Genomic DNA, 21,372 nt, shown 5'->3' on the forward strand with positions numbered 1-21,372 from the left:
CTGGCCTTAAACTCACAGAGATCCGCCTGCCTCTGCCTCCCAAGTGCTGGGACTACAGGCGTACGCCACCATGCCTGGCTTGAAAATCTTATTGAAGTACTGGAGGGTCATGCTGTAGTCCTTTAGTGTGGGAATATGGAGAATTACTTCAAGATCTAAAATCGACATACTTATTCACTATATCAAATTTTTAATGATGTCCTAATCATAAATGACAACCATGTAATGAGTATACTATAAGAACCACACACATTAAAATGTATCTTAATGAAAATGGTTTGCCAAATTGAAATGTATCTCAATTAATTAAAATGTATTTTAATTCTGCACTTGATCTCAGCCAAAAGGTTGAATTTCAATTCTATAAGAAAGAAATTTCATAAAAAGAATGTAAACTTCCTCTAGGACACAACTACTTAAGGGTCACAAACTGAATCCATGATACATCTAGTCATCACACCAATACTGCCTGGATGGAAAGCATGCTTACTGTTTTTCTCCTAACATTATCATCTTCATAAACTCTGAAGGATTTACTCTAGAAAAAAGAATCATCCTTAACCCAAGAATATGGCTGGCCTATTACAGAATGGAGCTGTGGGGGAAAGAGTTAGTTTTACCTTGCTGTCTCCAAGGACAGTGATGATGGGAATGCCTAAATTCTTTACATGTTGCTTGATGTTTGGACCCATGGCTACTGCCAACTGCTGAAGGATATTCAATGTCTGCTGCACCTGAGTAGAAAAACCCAACATGCAGGTTTAAACTATAAGCAAATTTGCACAAAGTTTTATAAGTGAGGCAATGTGGTTAATATTGCAGGTTTCTGGCCTACTAAAAGGTAGGAATATGATCTTATTATAAGGTCAATCTAATCAGATCATGAATAATTTTCGGCCCTTATCACTAATTCATAAAACTACAATAATAGAATTACAGTCAACAGTTTCAGAAATTCTTGATATAGTTGGGCATGGTTGGCACATGACTTTAATCCCAGAAGTCAGGAGGCAGAGGCAGGTGGATCTCTGTGAGTTCAAGGCCTGCCTGATCTACATAGTGAGTTCCAGGCCAGCTGGGGCTACAGGGAGACCCTGTCTCAAAAAGATCCAAACCAATGAATCAATAAAGTGATCACTCATTTTTTGCTAGTGAAAGCCACACTGAAAAGAACTTTCTATAGCACGGAGAGCTGTGATGAAGAAAGAGAAAAGGCACACGCTCCACTTACCAAGATTTTATTTGAATCATTGAGTCGACCCTTCAAGGCAGTTGGAAGTTCACCTATATTTGGTTGGATAAATTTTGCTTCATTGATAATTCCTGCTACTTCATCCAGACCTTCTTTCCTGATCTTCCAGTTCTTATCACCAATCTTAGATACCAACTCTGAAGTAATTTTATCACTGAAACAGAAGATATAACTTCAATTCCTGAACCCTAAAAAGGTGCCATGAAATTCCCTTTACTGAAGTAAAAAAGAAGGTACCATTTAGATTTTAATACAGAGAGAGATGACTCAGGAGTTAAGAGCACTGGCTATTCTTGCAGAGGACCCAGATTTGATTCTTAGCACCCACATGATGATTAGCAAACTGTCTGCAACTCCAGTTCCAGGGGATCCAACACTGTCTTCTGACCTGTGAGGGCACTGCATAACATGGGTGCATATACATACATGCAGGCAATACACTCATACACATAAAGTAAAAATAATAAAAAAAGATTTTAGCCAGGCATGGTGGCGAATGCCTTTAATACCAGCACTTGGGAGGCAGAGGCAGGTGGATCTCTGTGAGTTCAAGGCCAGCCTGGTCGACAGAGTGAGTTCCAGGACAGCTGGGGCTACAGGGAGACCCTGTCTCAAAAAAACCAAAAAAAAAAAAAAAAAAGATTTTAATACAATGTTAATCCCAGTACTTGAGAGGCAGAAGGAGGCGGATTCTGAGATCAAGGCCAGCCTATTCAGAGCACGTTCAAGGCCAGCCAGGGTTACACAGTGAGACTCTCTTAAAAAGACCAAAAAAAAGATTTTAGTACAGTGGGTCTCTGTATGCTAGTACACAGTGTAATCATTGAGAGGCTAAGGCAGGTATATAGTAGGTTCAGTGCTACCCTGGGTGACACAGTAAGCTGTCTCGAAAGAGAAACAGTACAGTCAATTTCTCAGTAAAACTTACCTGATCTCTATCCTTGGCAGAAGATCAACAACATCATTGCCCCCATCGTCTGGCTCATCTCCATCATCTCCTTCATCTGCACCAACCATGCTGTGTTTGGAAATTCCTCTGGTTGGAGCAGGTGGGCTTTGTCCCTGCATCTACAGACAAATGAAGAAATGAACTTGAAAAATGACAGCAAACAGATTAGAGAAGGTGCCTATGTGAACCTTTCTCATGTTTTCATAATGTGACCATGCTGGGGATAGAACCCAGGGCCTTGTGCAAACTAGGTGAGTGTTCTACCACTGAGCTACATACCAAGCCCATATGATACTTATTTACATGGTATTGTAATACATTAATTCCTAGCTAATTATAATTTTCAGACTATATAACAAGTTATTTTTTAAATGCCAACTAAAGACAATTTAAATATTTTATTTATTATTTTATGTGTATGAGTGTTATGCCTGCATGTAGGTAAGTGCACCCGTGTCATGCAATGTCCGCAGAGGACAGAAAAAGCTGTTGGATCCCCTGGAACTGTAGTTACGGACAGTTGTTCGCTGCCATGTGGGTCCTAGGGTTCGAACCTGGGTCTTCTGCAAGAACAGTGTTCTTAACAGCTGAGCCATTTCTCCAATCCCATAACAAGATTTTTTTTTTTTTTTTTTTTTTTTTTTTTTTTTTTTAACACACGGAGACTTTTAAATCATTTCATAGTTCTTTAGCAAAAAAGTCTTTTCCTTAACCTGCCTCTGCCTCCCAAGTGCTGGGATTAAAGGTGTGTGCCACCACGCCCAGCAACAGGTTATTTTTATATAAAACTATTAGAATTTGACTTCTCAATCATTAAGTTGTCTTTTGACTTTTATAGCCAAAAGACAAAAGAAACTAAGTCTGTAAACATTCAGCAATTTCAGTTAGGTTACTTAGAGAGGTAGCATTTTTAATTTTTTAAATTTATTTTTATTTTATGTGGGTGTTATGCCTGCATGTATGTAAGTGCACCTGTGTCATGAAATGCCTCAGGTCAGAAGATGGTGTTAGATCCCTAGGAACTGGAGTTACAGATGATTGTTAGCTGCAATGTGGGTGTTGGGATTTGAACTGTATCTTCTGCAAGAATAGCCAGTGCTCTTAACCGCTGAGCCATCTCCAGCCTCAACAGGCATTATTTCAAAAAAATTTTTTTTTTACTTATTTTAATATTTTATTTATTATTTTTATTTTATGTGTATGCATGTATTGTCTGCATGTAGATAAATGTACCCGTGTCCTGCAATGTCGGGGAAGATAGAAGAGGCTGTCAGATCCCCTGGACAGTTGTTAGCTGCCATGTGGGTGCTGGGATTCAAACCCGGGTCTTCTGTGAGAACAGTGTTCTTAACCACTAAGCCGTCTCTCCAGCCCCAAGAGGTAGTATTTCTTAAAAAATATTCTATTATTTTTTATTTATTTTATGTGTATGAGTATTATGCCTCTATGTGTGTAAGTGCACCCGTGTTATGCAATGCCCATGGATGTCAGAAGAGGGTGTCAGATTCCCCTGGAACTGGATTTATAGATGGTTGTTAGCCACAAGGTAGATGCTGGGAATCGAACCCAGGTCCTCTGCAAAAGCAGTCAGTGCTCTTAACCACTGAACCTTCTCTTCAGCCTCAAGAGGTAGTGTTTATTTTTGTCTTTTTTTTGAGACAAACTGGCCTAGAACTTACTATGTAGACAAGGCTGGCCTTGAACACACAGAGATCTGCTTGCTTCTGTCTCCTGAGTACTGAGATTAAAGGCATGCAACACCACACCTGGTAAGAGGTAGTATTTTTAAAAAACGTATTTAAGATATTTATTGATTCATTAACTATATGGGTGTGCATGTGCCATGGTGCTATGTATGGAGGTCAGAGGACAATCTGTGGGAGGTTGCTTCTCTCCTTTTATCACATGGGTCCTGGGATTGAACTGAGGTTATCAGGCTTGATGGAAGACTGGGGTTCTCCACTTGAGCAGTCTCATCAGCCCTGAGGTACTGTTTTTCACTAAAATAAATTTTTGTTTTATTTGGTTTTAAAGTTATATTTCAGTCAGGTGTGGTGGTGCAAGCCTAAAATCTCAGCATTCAAGAGATATAGAAGACAGGAGGACTGCTATAAGCCAAGCTGACACAGCAACAGCAACAAAAAATTGCCCCAAAGTTCTGTTGCATTTAATGTATTTTCTTTTGGGAGGGGGGGTTAAAGGCGTGCATTGGCATTTAATGTATTTTTTGACTAGTAGATTTACAATGTCTGACATTCTTAAAGTATAAAAGATGGAAGCTGGAAAATCTTATTCTATCCCTAAATTACTCAGTTTTCTTCACAAAGTAATTAATTTCTTATTAACTCTCCCAAGGATACTTAATGCACATAAAAACAAATATATCACATTATTTAATATTTTTTTGGGGGGTGTTTTTGGAGACAGGGTCTCCCTGTAACCTCAGCTGGCCTGGAACTCACTCTGTAGACCAGGCTGGCCTTGAACTCACAGAGATCTGCCTGCCTCTTCCTCCTGAGTGCTGGGATTAAAGACATGCACCATCATGCCCAGCCACATTATTTATTTTAAAGGTTTAGAAATTTAGTATTTTTGGTTTTCTTTTGAAATAGGAGCTCACTCTGTAGCTGACCCTGAAGGTAGAGAGGCTGACTCTGAAATAACTCATGATCCTCAGGGTCACAGCCTCCCACATGCTGGAATTACTTATGTGTGCTATTATACTTGGCTAAAAATTTAGTCTTAACTAATTGTGATATTTTCAAACCCACCAATAGACTATGCCATTTTTAGAACCTTTACCTTCTCAAATTCAGCATCTATTTGGGATAGGAGGGCAGGCTTCTCGTCCTCAAAGAACATTCGCAAAGAGGGACCAACATACAGATATATCACGCCAAGCAGAGTGATGGCAGAAGTCCTTACAGCCTGCCAGAGAAAACAGGAAGAACTTTCCATATTAGAACACAACCATGAAGATGGCTCTACTGCTCCCAGACTGCTAGAATGTACTCACTGGGTTTGTTGCAGCAAGAGCAGTCTTCACATTGTTAATGAAAGCTTTGACATTCAATCTAGAAGAAACAAAACATTTAGAACTGAAATCAAACATATGAAACCTTCAAAAAACAGAGTTTATAAAACCAGATTCTAGGACTGACTTTTACTAGAGGAATTCTCATGTATTTTCTTTTCTATACTTAACAGTAAGCTTTAAATATTATCTGTATACTGATTAATCCTATTATGCTTAATTAAGACTTCTAAATCCAGTCTTATACTGTTTTTTTTTTTTTGAGATAGGGTTTCACTATGTAGCCCCAGTTGGCCTAGAACATGCTATATAGACCATCCCAGGCTGGCCTTGATTTCATAGCAAATCTATTTGCCTCTCTGCTTTCCAAGTGCTGGGATTAAAGGTGTGTGCCACCAAGCCCAGCAGTCTTTACATTTTATTTATATTCTTATTTTTGGTCTTTTTGAGACAGGGTCTCCCTATAGCCCAAACTGGCCTAGAAGTCACTATGTAGACCAGGCTGGCCTCAAACTCACAGAGATCCACCTGCCTCTGCCTCCCAAGTGCTGGGTTTAAAGGCATGGGCCACCAGGCCTGCTGAATCTTTACATTAAAAAAGATTTTTTTTTTTTAATTATTGTGTATGCATGCATGGGTAACACAGGGCACAAGTAGAGGTCAGAGGACAACTTCGTGGCATTCTCTCCTTCCAACCTTTATGTAGGTTCCAGGAATTGAACTGAGTTTACCAGCCTGTCTAGCAAGTGCCTTTATCCTCTAAGTCATCTCACTGGCCACCTAAACCCAATCTTGAACTCTCTCCTGAATTCTAGATTCATATACTTATCTGCCTTTGTCACATTTCCATTTCTCTGTCAGGCAGACCTCCTACATCTAGGACAATTAAAACTCCTGATTATTCATGCATCAACTCCCAAGCCTGTGCCTCCCACAGTCTTCTATATAACACATTAAAGAATTGCAATTATTCTTTTTTTAAAATCTTTTTAAAAGAATATTTTATTATTTTAATTTTATGTGTATGCATGTATTGCCTGCATGTATGGAAGTGCACCTGTGTCGTGCAATACCTACAGAGGATAGAAGATGGTTTCAGATCCCCTGGAATTGGAGTTATGGACAGTTGTTAGCTGCCATGTGGGTGCTGGGATTTGAACCCAGATCTTCTGCAAGAAAAGCCAGTGCTCTTAACCGATGAGCCATCTCTACAGCCCCCTTTTAATCTTTACAAATTTTTTTTTTTTATTAAGCTGAGTGTGGTGGCTCATGCCTTTAATCACAGCACTTGGGAGGCAGAGGCAGGCCGATCTCTGTGCGTTCAAGGCCAGCTTGGTCTACATAGTGAGTTCCAGGAGATCCTGTCTCAAAAAAACAAAAACAACAAAATTTTTATTGAGCTTCTGTACATTTCATACAACAGTTCTTAATCAAATTTAGACCCCCCTCCCCCATCCATGCTTCCCCATCCCTTCACCAGACCTTATTTTATTTTATTTTATTTTATTTTATTTTTTGGTCTTTTTGAGACAGGGTCTCCCTGTAGCCCCAGCTGTCCTGGAACTATGTAGACCAGGCTGGCCTTGAACTCACAGAGCTCCGCCTGCCTCTGCCTCCCAAGTGCTGGGATTAAAGGCATGCGCCACCACGCCCAACAAGACCTTATGTATTCTTATACATATGTTAAGTCTTATCCAGTCAAGCATTTGTACCCAGATGTGCTTCAGTGCAAATTCATCCACTGGAGTCTAGTCAGTCTATCTAAAGATTGTAAGTAAGGCCTACTGTCTCCTACCCAGTAGTAATCAGGCTCCAATAGTTCTCAGACTAGGGCTGGCCAGCCACCCATTTCCCTCACACCACTCTGGGCCCTTGTCTGATTGAGTTGGCATGAGTCCTGTGCTCAGTGCTACCATTGCCAAAAGTTCACATGTGCAAGCTTCCAGTGATCTGAAAGCCTCTGCTTCCCTATGTTCATGAACCAGTCCTGGCTCTTAAAATCTTTCTGCCCTCTCTTTTGCAATGGTCTCTGAGCCATAGGTGAGTGAGGTTTAATATAGGGGTCCTATCCAGGGACACACACTCTACAGTCTTATTCTTTAAAATATGGCCAGTGTGCATCACACTGTGGTATAAGGAAGCTTCACTGGTGAGAATTGAGGGATGCACTAGTTTTCTCTCTATACCCCATGCTCTGCTATGTTCCATAAGCTTTAGGTGTAGAGGTTCAACCGTAGATAATGAAGGTGCTTCTTCTAGTTCTTCAGGCCACCTGTGACTCTTCAGAATCAACTCTGATTTACTTTTGTCTTATATTTAATATGCTGTACAGTTTTACTTTCAAAACATACCCTGAATGTAGCACTTCCACACCTATAATCTAAGTGCAAACCAAGAAAATTTGACAGGATTACCAGAATAACGTATTAGTCTCCCTGTGTTTTACTATCTGCTCTCTATTACCACAGTCAGAATAATGTTGTTTCTGCCCAAGCCTCCCACTGCCTTATTTTTGCAGTGCTAGGAACTGAACCCAGAACCTCATACTTCCCAGGCAAATACACTGCTTACATTCCAGTTCTGCTTAACAAGTACTTTAATGTTTTCCCAACTAATTCAAAATGCTGAGGCCCTAGAGGACTTGTTCTCATTCTTTCTCCAGTCTCATTTCCTACCATTCTCTACCTACATGTTACTTTAGCAATACTCTGAAGGTGTTCCTATCACAAGGCACACAGGACTATGATAATTCTTGCTCCCTTGGGCTAGAATATTCCTTTCCAAGATTATCACTCCTTATTCCCTCCTATCCCAATCTCTGCTCAAATACCTTTTCTTTCTTTTTGGGTTTTTTTGTTTTGTTTTGTTTTTGGTCTTTTTTGAGACAGGGTCTCGCTATACCCCAGTTGGCCTGGAACTCCCTGGCCTCAATCTCACAGAGATCCACTTCCTTCTGTCTCCCAAGTGCTGGGATTAAAAGAGTGTGCCATTACACTAGCCATCAAATAGCTTTTTTTCCCCAAGAAAGATTCAGACTATAAAAACAACAATATCCAACTATACACTGACATATATCTAAGTCCTTATTCTGCTTTATTTTTTTAATCTTTTAAATATTTTATTACTTTTATTTGTATGTGTGTATTGCCTGCATGTCGGTAAGTGCACCCATGTCATGCAATGATCTCGGAGGACAGAAGAGGCTGTTGGATCCCCTGCAACTAGAGTTACGGACAGTTGTTAGCTGCCATGTGGGTACTGGGATTTGAACCTGGGTCTTCTGCAAGAACAGCCAGTGTTCTTAACCGCTCAGCCATCTTTCCAGACCCTCTGCTTTATTTTTATTCCATTTTTTAATTTGAGTTAGGGTCTTACCATGTAGCCCTGGATGGCCTGGAACTCACTATGTAGACCAGGCTAGCCTTGAACTCAGAGAGAGATGCCTGCTTCTGCCTCCCAAGTGCTGGGATCAAAGGTGTGTTGCCACCATGTCCATCTCCATCATTTCTTATGACTCAAGATACTCATGCATGCATGCATATAAATTATACATACACACATATATTTAATTTTATTGTCTGTTTCTCCTTATTCAAATGTAAGGCCTAAAAAGCAGGGATTTAATTTTGTTCATGATGTATTTAAAGGGCCTGGAAGAAAAGATTAGATCATGTGACCAGTCAATATATAGTTGGTGTGGTGGTGTACGCCTTTAATCCCAGCACTTGGGAGGCAGAGGCAGGCGGACCTTTCTGAGTTCGAGGCTACCCTGGTCTACATAGTGAGTTCCAGGACAGCTGGGGCCACAAGGAGCTCAAAAAGACAAAAAAAAACAAAAGAAAGATCATGGACGAATATAAAAGAAAACATTCACTTGGTTCTTATGTCATATATAGAGAAATTAGTTTTTAACTGAGTGTACAGTTGGGCTAGAGGTACACATAGCTCAGTGATGGAGCTTCTGGTGGTTAGTTTTTGTCAACTTGACACAAACTAGAGTCACCTGGGTGGAGAGCACCTCCATGAGACTGGCCTATGGGCATGTTTGTGGGGCACTGCAGATTGCTGTAGAAGGGTTCATCCCACTGTGGGTATTCATCCTGTTCTTGGGCAGGTGGTCCTGGGCTATATAAGAAAAGAAGCTGAACAAGCCCCAGGGAACAAGCCAGTAAGTAGCGTTCCTCTATGGTCTGTGATTCAGTTCCTGCCTCTAGACTATTGCCTTGAGCTCCTGCCCTGACTTCTCTCAGTGACAGATTGTGACCAGGGAGTTGTAAGCTGTAATAAATCCTTTCCTTTCCAAGTTGCTTTGGTCAGAATGGTTTATCACAGCGATAAAAAGTAATTAGAACAAAGTCCTTGCTTAGTATGCACAATGTTCTTGGTTTGACCCTGGAAGCAGCCTGAAAAAACACAATGAACATCTGTGGGGTCAGCAAGGTGGCTCAGAGGCAAAGGCTTTCTTGCCTCTAAGCCTGATAACCTGAATTCAACCCCCAGGACTTACATGGTAGAAAGAGAAAATCAATTTTTCTTTTTTTAAATTTTAATTATTTATTTTTAATTTGTATGCATGTATTGCCTGCATGTAAGTTAGTGTACTCGTGTCAAAGTGCCCTTTTCGAAATGGTAATTTTGTAATGTATCTGACTAGAAATACCTGGTCTCCTGACACCCACATGGAGAGAACTAACCCCCACAGGTTGTCACTCACATGTACATTGTTGCATGTGCACTCCCACCCCTAATAATTAAAAATATAATTAAAAGTCAGGCATGGTGGTGCACACCTTTAATCCCTGGTCTACAAATTGAATTCCAAGACAGCTGGGGTTACAGGAAGACCCTGTCTCAAAAACAACAACAACAAAAAAGTAATTAAAAAAAAAAAAAGAACACTTAGCCTGGAAAGATGGCTCAGCAGTTAAGAGCACTGGCTACTTTGGCAGAGAGCCTGGGATTGATTCCCAACATCCACAGGGCAGCTAACAACTGTCTGTAGCTCCAGTTCCAGGGGATCTGACACCTTTTTCTGACCTCCAAGGGCACTGCATGACATAGGTGCACTTACACACATGCAGGCAATACACTCATACATATAAAATAGAATAAAAATAAAAAAGAAAGCAAAGAGCACTCTTTTTTTAGTCGCTATCAAAATGAAGGACACCAATACAGATTTTCAGAACAAGGGTAGGTTTTTTTTTTTTTTTTTTTTTTAAGACAGGGTCTCCATGTAGCCCCAACTGAACTCACTATGTAGACCAGGTTAGCCTTGAAATCACAGAGATCTGCCTGCCTCTGCCTCCCAAGCGCTGGGATTAAAGGCATGCACCACCATGCTCAGCTGGTAGTTTTCTTATATATAAATTAGACAATTCAATTCCAGCTCTTCAGAAATAAGCAGAGATAGTTAAAACAAATATAATCCCAGAGACTGGCAAAACATCTTTCTGACTTACCCAGAAAAACCAAATTCTTTGATTGCATTTGATAGCCAATTGAGAGTTTCTGACTGATTCTTGGGATTCTTCTGTGAGAAAGCCATTGACATAACCTGGAATGAAAACCTAACATCAGATCTGCATTTTCTCTCATATTTCTTTAAGGCATACATGTGCTAAACATGTTTTCTTGGTGTTAACTACAAGGATCGATCCAGAACAAGTTGAATTTTTTTTGTTTTTTTGTCTTTTTGAGACAGGGTCTTCCTCCAGCCCCAGATAGACTGGAACTTGCTTATGTAGACAAGGCTGGCCTTGAACTCACAGAGATACACCTGCCTCTGTCTCCGAGTGCTAGGATTAAAGGCATGTGTCCTCACTGCTGGTCAGAACAAGTTTCAACTTAACAAAATGAGGTGACTGCATATTAACAGCATTCTAGAGTATTTAAAGCTTTTCATTAGTGACCTTTTTTTGTCTTTGTCTTTTTGAGACAGGGTCTCCCTATAGTCCCCGCTGGTCTGGAACTTGCTATGTAGATCAGGCTAGCCTTGAACTCACAAAGATCCACCTGCCTCTGCCTCTGGGATTAAAGGTGGGGGCCACCAGGCCTGGCTATTAGTGGCCATTTTTAATTACATTCTTTTAAAGACAAAATTATTGTCATCTTCTAAAGAATTAGGATATTCTTTTTTTAGAAAATATTTATTATTATTTTTTTCTTTTTCGGTCTTTTCGAGACAGGGTCTCCCTGTACCCCAGCTGTCCTGGATTCACTATGGAGACCAGGCTGGCCTCAAACTCACAGAGATCCACCTGCCTCTGCCTCCCTAGTGCTAGGATTAAAGGCGTGTGCCACCATGCCCAGCTTATTTATTATTTTTATTTTATGTGTATGAGTGTACTGTCTGCATGTATGTAAGTGTACTGGTATCATGCACAGCCCATGGAGGTCAGGAGGGTGTCAGATTCCTATGGAACTGGAGTTACGGATGGTTGTCAGCTGCCATGTGGGTGCTGGGAATTGAACTTGGGTTCTCAGCAAGAGCAGTCAGTGCCCTTAACCGCTGAGCCAATTCCTGAATTAGGAATTCTTTACTAAGATAAATGTATCAAAAAAAGGTGTATTAATAAAGATAAAAAAAATACAGTAGCTTAATTGGTAGGCCTAAATTAAAAATTGGTACAGACATGGAACATGTACCTGTAATTCCAGTCCTTGGGAGGCAAAGGCAGATGGAGCTCTGTGAGATGAGGCCACCCTGGTTCACACTGTGACTTCCAGGCAGGTTGTGACTAGGGAGACCCTATCAAAAAACAGTCAACAAGAAACAAACAAAAAAATTGGGAAAAAATTAGGACAAGTTGGGGAAAGGAAGTTCTGTGGCACTAACCTGCTCAGCTGTCCATGGCAACATACAAGCTTCAGCTATCGCTGTCATTGCTTCTTTTGCATTGTTCCCACATTTCACATCTCCAATCTTGTCTACAAGGCCATCTAGTACAATCTGAGCAGAAGTTTTAGAAAAATTTCCCTTCTGGGCAATCAAAGCAACTATATGAAGCTTCATCTGCATCACCTGAATAAGGATAAAGACCAGAACATTATGAGTAAACCAGACATTTGGTTACTTATTTGCACAGCAACCTGAAGATGCCACTAACACCTGTAGGGATATAATCACACTAAGATCAAAATTTTAAACAAAGAACTAAAATAATTTTTATCCTTTTTCATCTATTAAAGTAGGTGACTGACAATGAAAATAGGTAAAAAAAAAACCCACCATATACCACTCAATGCTTCACACTATGAAAGCTTATGAACTAAAAAACTATTCTTTTGTTTTTATTTGACTTTTATTTTTTTGTTTTTTATTGGATCTGTCTGTCTGTGCAGGCATGTGCATGCATGATATGATGCATATGTGGAGGAGGTCAGATGACAATTTATAGAAGTCAATTCTCTTTCCACATGTAGGTTCTAAAGATTGAATTTAGGCTGTCAGGCTTGGTGGCAAGGATCTTTACCCAGTGAGCCATCTCACTGGTCCCCCAAAATCTGATTTCTATGTTTTCCTCTTAATAATCTTTGCTTTGATCTCAATATACATAATCCACAATAATCTACATAACCCATATAAGTAAATCATACTGATTGCATTGCTCAGAGTTACCATATTACAGCTGCCTACACAAAACCTATAACGTAGGATAATAAATAGAAGAAGGTATCAGATCCTTTGAAACTGGAGTTATGGACAGTTGTAAGCTGCCATGTGGGTGCTGGGATTCAAACTTGGGTCCTCTGCAAGAGCAGCCAGTGCTCTTAACCACTGAACCATCTCTCCAGCCCAATTAATTAATATTTTGAGATAGGGTATTATCCTATATGGCCCAGGCTGGCCTCTAACTCATGGCAATCTTCCTGTCTCAGCTTCCTGAGTGCTAGACTATTGCTGTGAGCCACTACGTATATGAATATTTTGCCTGCATCTATTTAAATGTACCTGTGCCTGGTGTCTGCAGAGGCCAGAAGAAGGCATCAGATCTCCTGGAACTGGACTTAAATGCAGTTATTAGCCACCATGTGGGTGCTGGGACCCAAACTCAGGTCCTCTTGAAAAGCAGAGAGTGCTCTTAACCACTGATCTGTATCTCCAGCCCCACTCAGGGATCTTTGAAAAGAGACTAAATATTCTCAAGAATATGGAAGACTGTAAATATCCTAATGACTGTGTATATGTCTAGGAAAGACATGAGAGGGTCCTAATTGCTTACCTCTGGCTGACCTTCAGAACCTGTATAAGCAAGAAGTAATAGCTAAGGTGAAGTTATAGTGCCAGAGAATTGACAATGTGCCCCAAAACACATGGGTACCCTTGGAAAAGAGTTGAAGACATAGTGGTTCAAGGCATTTAAGGAAATGTGTCCAGTCATTGGCTGACCACTAAGCTAACTGACACTTCCCTAAAGTGAGCAGATACTTTAGGGAAGGCAAATCAAAATGACAATGAAATATACTTCATAATCCTTTAGATGATTATTAAAAAAAAAAGAAATATAAGTATTGAAAAGAGGCTGGGGCTGTAGGCTCAGTTGGTAGAGTGTTTGCCTAGCCTTGGATTTTGCCCTCAATATGGCATAAACTGGGTTTGGTTGTACACTGCCTACAATCCCAGCACTTGGTAGGTGGAAAGAGGAGAGCTAAAGTTCAAGACCATCTTTAACTACATACCAAATAAAAGTCAGCCTTAGATACAGGAGAATCTGCCTTTTTAAAGGCAAAACAAAACAAACCAGCCAACAAATCAACAAACAAAAAGACAAAATAAGCTAAAACTATATATATATATATAAAAGATTACTGGTAAACATGTAAAGAAATAGAATTCTTACATATTGCTGATGTGAATGTAAAAGGTTAGTCACTTTGTAAAGCTTGTCAATTATGAAGCTACCTTATAAGCCCAGTAAATCTATTATTATATATACTCAGCAGAATTAAAACGAAGTGTTCACATAAATATTTGTACATAATGTTCATAACTGCATTAGTCATAATCATCAGAAAGCCCAAATAACCCAAAAGTCTCCTGACTGATGAATGGGAAAATAAAATGACTATACAGCTATGTTATTCGTCAATAAAAAGCAATTGTTGTGGCTGGGTGTGGTGGCATATGCATTTAGTCAGGTGGAGCTCTGTGAGTTCCAGGCCAGCCTGGTCTATGTAGTGAGTTCCAGGCCAGTTGGGGCTACACGGAGACCCTGTCTCAAAAAGATCACAAACACAAAAAAAGCAATTGATACGTGGGTGAACACTCTGAAAACATTATGTTAAGTCAAGACATAAAAGGAATGATTCTATTTATATGAAATATCCAGGAGAGGTGAAGTCATAAAGACAGAAAATAGATTAATATAGTTGCCAGGGGTTGTGAGTTGGAGTATAATGAAGTATAATATGCTTGTCACTGAGAATGAAATTCTCTTGAGAATGATGAAAATACTCAAACACTAGAGTTGCAGAACTATGAACATACTAGAAACTACTGCCTTGTGTAATTTAAAACCATGAGCTTTATAGTCTCAATAAAATTATTGTAAAATATATTCATATAAAATTATTTTTTGTTAGGCTATTGTGGTACTGCATGCTTATAATTCCAGCATTCTAAGAGCTGAGGCAGGGCAGCTGCAGTTCAAAGCCAGCCTGGGCTACATGATGAGACATTGTCTCAAAAAATAAATAGCTAGGTGTGGTGGCATACACTTTTAATCCTAGCACTTGGGAGGCAGAGACAGGAGGATCTTTGTGAGTTTAGAGGCCAGTCTGGTCTGTGTGTTCCAGGCAGCCAGGGGTACATAGTGAGAACCTGTCTCAATAAACAAACAAATAAATAAGGGTTGAGCAAATAACTTGGTAAAGTGCTTGCTTGGAAAGGATGAGGACCTGAATTTAATTCCCAGAATTCATGTAAATAGCCAGATGTAGTGGTTCACATTTACAATCCCAATGCTGGGGAAGGAAAGACAGGCATGTCTGGGATTTGCTGGCCAGCCAGGCTAGCCTGATCAGCAAGCCCCAGGTTCCAGTGAGAGACCCTAATCTCAAAAAACAAGGTGCAGAGTTCCTAAAGTATAACCTCTGATGTTGACCTCTGGCTTCCACATGCATGTGAACACAGGAGCATACCTGCACATAGATACAAACACACTAATAAGTAAAAATTTCTAGTTATGGATCTAATAAAAAGAATATTGGCTAAAACTGGGTACAATGTAGCTGGGCATGGAGGCACACACCTTTAATCTCAGTATCTACATAATGAATCTCAGGCCAGATGGGGCTACAAAGAGACCTGGTCTCAAAAATCCAAAAACCAAAAACCAAAAGAAACCTCCCAAATAAAACAAACAAGGAAGAACGGGGGTATGAAGGCTGGGTATGGTGGTATGCCCCTTTAGTTCCAGCACTTGGGAGGCAGAGGCAGGCACATCTCTGCTATGAGTTTCGAGGCTAGCCTCATACTAAGTTCCAAGGCAAATTAGGGTTACATAGCAAGACCTTGTCTCCCCCCAAAAAAGTGTTATGAAACAAAAAGTGGTACAAGTTGAAGACTGCAGCACCAAAATCTTGCAGAATAGTCAGTCATTGTGGAGATAATGAAGTGATATAACACAGGGAGGGAGAGAATTATGGAACCTAGAGAGAAAAAAAGGAGGTGGCAGAATAGTAAAAAAGGAACTAACTAGCAGAATGCCAAAAAAAAACAAAACCCCTAATACATTTCAAGTTTATCTAGCATGAAGTCTATCCTATGTACATCTAGTGAATACATCCTATATCATTCTTTACAGTTCTTTTTTTCAGAGACAGGGTCTCATTATACAACCCCAGCTGATCTGGAATTTGCTATGAAGAGGATTCCAGGCTGGCCTCTATCTCAGTGATCTACCTGCCTCTGCCTCCCAAGTGCTAGGATTAAAGGTGTGTGCCGCCACAACTGGACACTCTTTAAATTTTTATTTTATTATTATTTTGTGTATGTGTATGATGTGTGTAAGTGCAGGTGTATACATGCTATAGTACATGTGTGGCAGTCAGAGAACAACTTTTAGGAGCCAGTTCTTTTCTTCCACTGTAGGTTCAGATTGTCAGGCTTGCCTAGCAAGCGCTTTTGTTCATTGGGTCATCTTGCTGGCCTATGTATCATTTTCTATACATTTTTTTTTTTTTTTTTTTGGTCTTTTTGAGGCAGGGTCTCCCTGTAGCCCTAGCTGTCCTGGAACTCACTATGTAGACCAGGCTGGCTTGGAACTCACAGAGCTCTTCCTGCTTCTGCCTCCCAAGTGCTAGAACTAAAGGTGTACACCACCATGCCTGGCTAAACATCTTTCAGTAATAATACTGTTAAGCTTCTAATTACAAATGTTGCTTCATAGACTGCCATGACAGAAATTATTTAAAAAAAAAGGTAATTTACAACTAAAAGAATACCTGAAAATTAGTTTCTTTCCATCCAGGTTTTTTGGCTAGCATCTTTACTAATGCCTGGCACGGCATTTCAGTTCGCTCCATTAGTTCAACAGTCTGTAAGTAAAATAAGACAACAAGAGAATTAAAGAGTTAGAGTAGGTCCAAATGAAGAGTACATACCAAAAATCAAGTTATTTCTGAAAGAGGAAGAGGACTAGAATTGGTGTGGGGGGAAGAGGGAGCTTACTTTGCTTGCATTATGTTTCAGTTCTTTAGCTAGGTGCTTGGTATATGGCTGCTAAGTTATCAATGAAATCTTTTAATTTCACATTTTAGAAAATCACAAATAATTTGTTCCATGGTGAACTGGCTCAGCAAACTTACCTAAGTTATTCCCTTTTGTTCAGAGCCATTTTAGCAGCAACTTTGCTCCATGCCAAAAGGAAAAGCGGGGCAACTTTGGGTCTTGGGAAATTGTCCTAGCCACGAACCAGGGAATGTGCTAATTCCAGACATTTTACATCTGGCTAACTGCCTGTTTGTGCTTCTGTAACTTGCTTGCTATTTTAGGTCACCTTGACACAAAGTATAAGACCACCCTGTTATTGTATGACTACCTGGTAACTGCTGATTTCAACTTTCTTACTATACTTGTTATGACTAGAAAGTTAACTAATTTTAAAATTATAAAGTTGATTGCCAAGTTATATGACTGTATCACTTGTCTATATAATGACTGGTTGTTGATTAATAGATTCAAAGTTCTGTCATGTTGTACAAACCTGATTGGTTCTCAAGTGTCCTGTTTGAATAATATTTCTGTAATCCTACAAAAACTCTGACCTGACAATCATCAGGGCTGCTTCTAATCCTGAGACAGACAGCCCAACTGGTCAAAAAATAAAATTTACCTTGCTACTTTTCTTAAAGTGGTGCTGGTGATTTTTGCGAACTCTGTCCTATAACATTTGGAGGTTCCACCAAGATCCAGAGGACTTCTGGGCCCGGCAGCTTTGGCAAATTCCCTGAGAAGGGAAGTGCCTGGCAGTATTCTGAGGAATCCCCAGCAGGGGACCTGCATCAGCCTCAGCGGTCGGGCAGTATGCAAACTGGCAGTATGCAAACTCCGAGAGGGGACTTGCTTCAGTCCCGGCTGCTTCTGTTTCCCCAGTCAGCCCTCCGGTTTCTCCCACCACACCACCAGCAAGGTAAGAGAGCGCTCGAGAAACCGCTTTAATTTTCTCTTTTGATTTTGGCTAGCCCGCGACTTTTGCCATCTGGTTCTGGGATCTGATCAGATTTACTAGGTGGGACAATGGATGCAGCAAACCTCCCCCTAGTCAACGGGGAGTGTGAGCCCAAAAGCTTGTCTTTTGGGACCTGGATTTGACGGCAATCTGGTTGATGTTATTTGTCTGTGCCTGTCTTAGTCTGTGTTTTGGTCTTGTATCTGTGTTCATCATGGGTGGGAGTATGTCTCAGAGTGCCACCCCATTAGAGTGTATGTTGAACAACTTATCTGATTTCAGGTCATGTTTTGGATGTACCTAGTTTTAATGAAATTATGTCATGTTATGTCTCCTGTGCTGAGATCTCAAGTAATTCTGTCATGTATGTCTATGATTATTGTCTTCATATGTTTCCATCAAAAACCCTAAATATCTTTAAATTTATTGGCTGAACTGGTTGTTTAAGAACCTTATTTGTTGCATACCTTTTGGTTTGGGTTTGCTTTTATAATATTTGTTTTAAAATATCTCTTTGGTTTGTTCGCTTTGGAAGTATTTTGGTTTTGACATTCTTGATCTGGTTTATATTGCTTTCAGACCTCTAAAGGCTTAAAAATGATTTAAAAAAATTAAACTGTTGGTTATAGGTTTGATCTAATATGTTAACTCATCTTCATTGCTGGAAATAATTTCTGGGGACTAGTCTTCCTGTCTCATCCTTTTGGCCTTGGCCTATTCCCTCTGTTTCCTGCAGCACTGCTCTGTAAGCAGCAGATATGGTCTGTTTGCGGAGGGATGCTTTTCATCCTTGGAAACTATGCTAGCTCAGATATGACTGTGCTTTTCTCCCTTGGAACAAGAAAAATCAAGTCTTGGTTTTAAAACTGGTTTGTTATGACATTATGTCTAACCATAGTATTTATTATATGAGATCATTATAAATGTATAGACTTCTGTTTAATACTAAGAGAACTATTATTAAATAATTCACTAGATATCAAATTCTATGTAAAACATCTCTAAATCTTTAAAGGAGATTTGGTTGTTTAAAACCTACTTCGAGACTTACAAGGGCATCTGAAAGTTTATACAATACAATAATATATTTAGAGTAATTGTTCATACATATGAGGTAAAATATTAATTACTTGGTAAATTTGTTTATAAATATTATTAAAAGAATTTATTAAAGTCTAAATGGGGCTATAACACAGTTTTCCTTAAATGACTATGTTGGGGGTTGTGTACCAATTGCTTCTCTTTACCTTGTGTTTATATGCCTTACAAAAGGTCATCATAATTAGACTTGTTGACTATTGTATTCTCTAAGTAAAGAAGATATAGGCAGGGTCATTGGACCCTTACCTGAGTATCCAGCGGCTCTTCCCAGCCAACTGTATGTAATTTGGCCCTAATCACATATGGTCTCCTGGGTTTGGGAAGAACTAAAGTATATTATCTGGAAAAGGCTAGGAAATGCTTTCAGGTCACCCATACATCTCAGGAACTCCTCAGTCATCTCTGTAAGTAAGCTCAGTAAATTCACTGGTTCCCCAGGAGAGGGTCAAGCATTGGGTTGACACTGGAACCTTAGAATGGGGATAAACACTGCTTGAAGTCAGAGGGGAATTCTCACAGCTGATGGAAAGTTTTATTTGTTGATGATATTGTGTCTCATGGTTATTAAAAAAGAAAATACAAAGTTAAAAGATACTAGAAGGATATGGGAATGGAAATATTTTACTAAGAAAGATTTATGAATGAGGATTATGATGGCTGGATATTTCCAGAATTAACAAAAGGAAAAAAATGAGAAACATCTAAGCAAATGATAAAGGTCTGTATAGGTTTGTTATGATTTATCAACGATGGAACAGGGATAATATACAGACAATCTTGAAGGCATAACTCAATTAGTTTAAGGATGTCTAGTAAAGGTTTATTTAAGAATATTGCCCAAGCTCTATCTGCATAACAATGACTACTGAAATATGTCTTTTATGTTTCTCTGTATTATGCAAATGTTACTTTTGGCACTTTCTTTTACCCATAACAAGAATGATTTGACTCAAGAAAATATGTTCCCCCCCAAAAAAATAGGTTCCCACCTTCTACATCCCCCAGAATCCCCCTATAAAGACCCCAGCCCACAACCCATGGGCTGACATTTTCCCTGCCCTGAAGGGAATTTGTCCCATGTGAATTTTCTTTGCTAATAAACTCTATCCTGCTGGAGTTTTTGTCTGTGTCCTGGTGCTTTCTCCCGATTGACCCGATTCATCTATCTGATTCATCTGTCAGAAAGGAGACTGGTTCTCTTTGTAATAGAACAGCCTTCATTTGAGACAGACTTAAGAAAGTCTTGTTTTAAGGACCCTTTCCTGGGCTGTGCCTAGATAACCTGTGATGGTAAATCTCTTCTTCCAGTCAATGTTTGAGAACGTTTGGGTTTTGTTCAAACTTTATCTATATATTACATAGTAATTAAGGTACCAGGCTGGTGCAACAGACCTTCTTGGATGGTTAATAACCATACTTAAAGGCCCATTCTAATCTGGACAAAGGGACTTAAGGGACAGTTTTGTTCCTTGCCCTGGAAGGTCAACAGTCCCAGGGGACTATGGGAATCTCTTGATATGTGTTGTAACTGTGATGAGTCACGTGTCCTCTTGTTCAGGGAGGTCATGGAGACCCCACCAGAGGGACTCAAACCAGTGTCCAGTCTGCAAAGAGGAGGATCAACATAGAGGAAACATATCCTCCATGCTTCCAAGTGAAGCCCGGGTCGAGCAGGACCTCTTGACTTATCTTCACGTGATGGAACTGGTAAAAGAAAGCCTAAGGAGCCAGGGGCTCCCCCCAAGCCCACATGACCCCTGAGGACAGATCCTCAACCGACCTTAAAGTAAAAGTAAAATGGTTTATTTGGGCTAACTGTATGGTCTTAAATACCCAAAAGGAAAGTATAACCAAAAATAAAAATAATAAGTATATTTCTTTTAGAGTCCAAAGGATTATATTTCCCAGACATTAGATTTAAGTCCAGGTAAAATGTTATTTAGACAATTATTTCTCAGTAATGATTTTTTTCTTAACAAGAAAATACTGCTCAGGTATAAGACTGCAAATCTTGGTCTCCAATACTATAGTGCCCACCTACAGCTACTATTGTTCTAAAATGATGACTAAATTTATTTTACTTCCTATCTACTGATCCTAGTCACTCCAACGGCTATTAGAGTACCTGAAAACAAATCCTTAGTTCATCGCTCTGGAGTCCAGTCTTGGCAGCCCAAAGAAAAATGAAAAAGAACCCAATAGATGGATGCTTTTGAAAGCCCTCATCAGAAAATTCCAATGGACTTTAAGCGTTTAAAGTTTGCCCTGTTCTGATTTTTTCTGATTCCCTGTCTAGAACTTGTAATGCTAACTATTCTTGCCTTTACTTCTTCATATCTCCCAGGCATTGGTCAAGAACTTA

The 21,372-nt window shown here is 39.7% G+C and overlaps 1 protein-coding gene across 2 annotated transcripts in view; it reads right to left on the bottom strand.

Moving 5' to 3' along the window:
- Positions 1 to 21,372, bottom strand: part of Ckap5 (cytoskeleton associated protein 5) — a 132,750-nt gene that overhangs the window by 41,727 nt on the left and 69,651 nt on the right. For both annotated transcript variants that reach the window (XM_029568551.1, XM_017800747.2), the window contains exons 17-24: positions 16,684 to 16,776; positions 12,074 to 12,259; positions 10,698 to 10,792; positions 5,218 to 5,275; positions 5,004 to 5,129; positions 2,181 to 2,320; positions 1,232 to 1,406; positions 621 to 734 (exon numbers count right to left, since the gene is read on the bottom strand). In XM_029568551.1, the coding sequence (XP_029424411.1) occupies positions 621 to 734; positions 1,232 to 1,406; positions 2,181 to 2,320; positions 5,004 to 5,129; positions 5,218 to 5,275; positions 10,698 to 10,792; positions 12,074 to 12,259; positions 16,684 to 16,776 (987 nt within the window). The remainder of the gene's footprint in view (positions 1 to 620; positions 735 to 1,231; positions 1,407 to 2,180; positions 2,321 to 5,003; positions 5,130 to 5,217; positions 5,276 to 10,697; positions 10,793 to 12,073; positions 12,260 to 16,683; positions 16,777 to 21,372) is intronic.

Source organism: Nannospalax galili, unplaced genomic scaffold (genome assembly GCF_000622305.1).
Source record: "Nannospalax galili isolate Female #2095 unplaced genomic scaffold, S.galili_v1.0 scaffold1200, whole genome shotgun sequence".
Taxonomy (NCBI): domain Eukaryota; kingdom Metazoa; phylum Chordata; class Mammalia; order Rodentia; family Spalacidae; genus Nannospalax; species Nannospalax galili.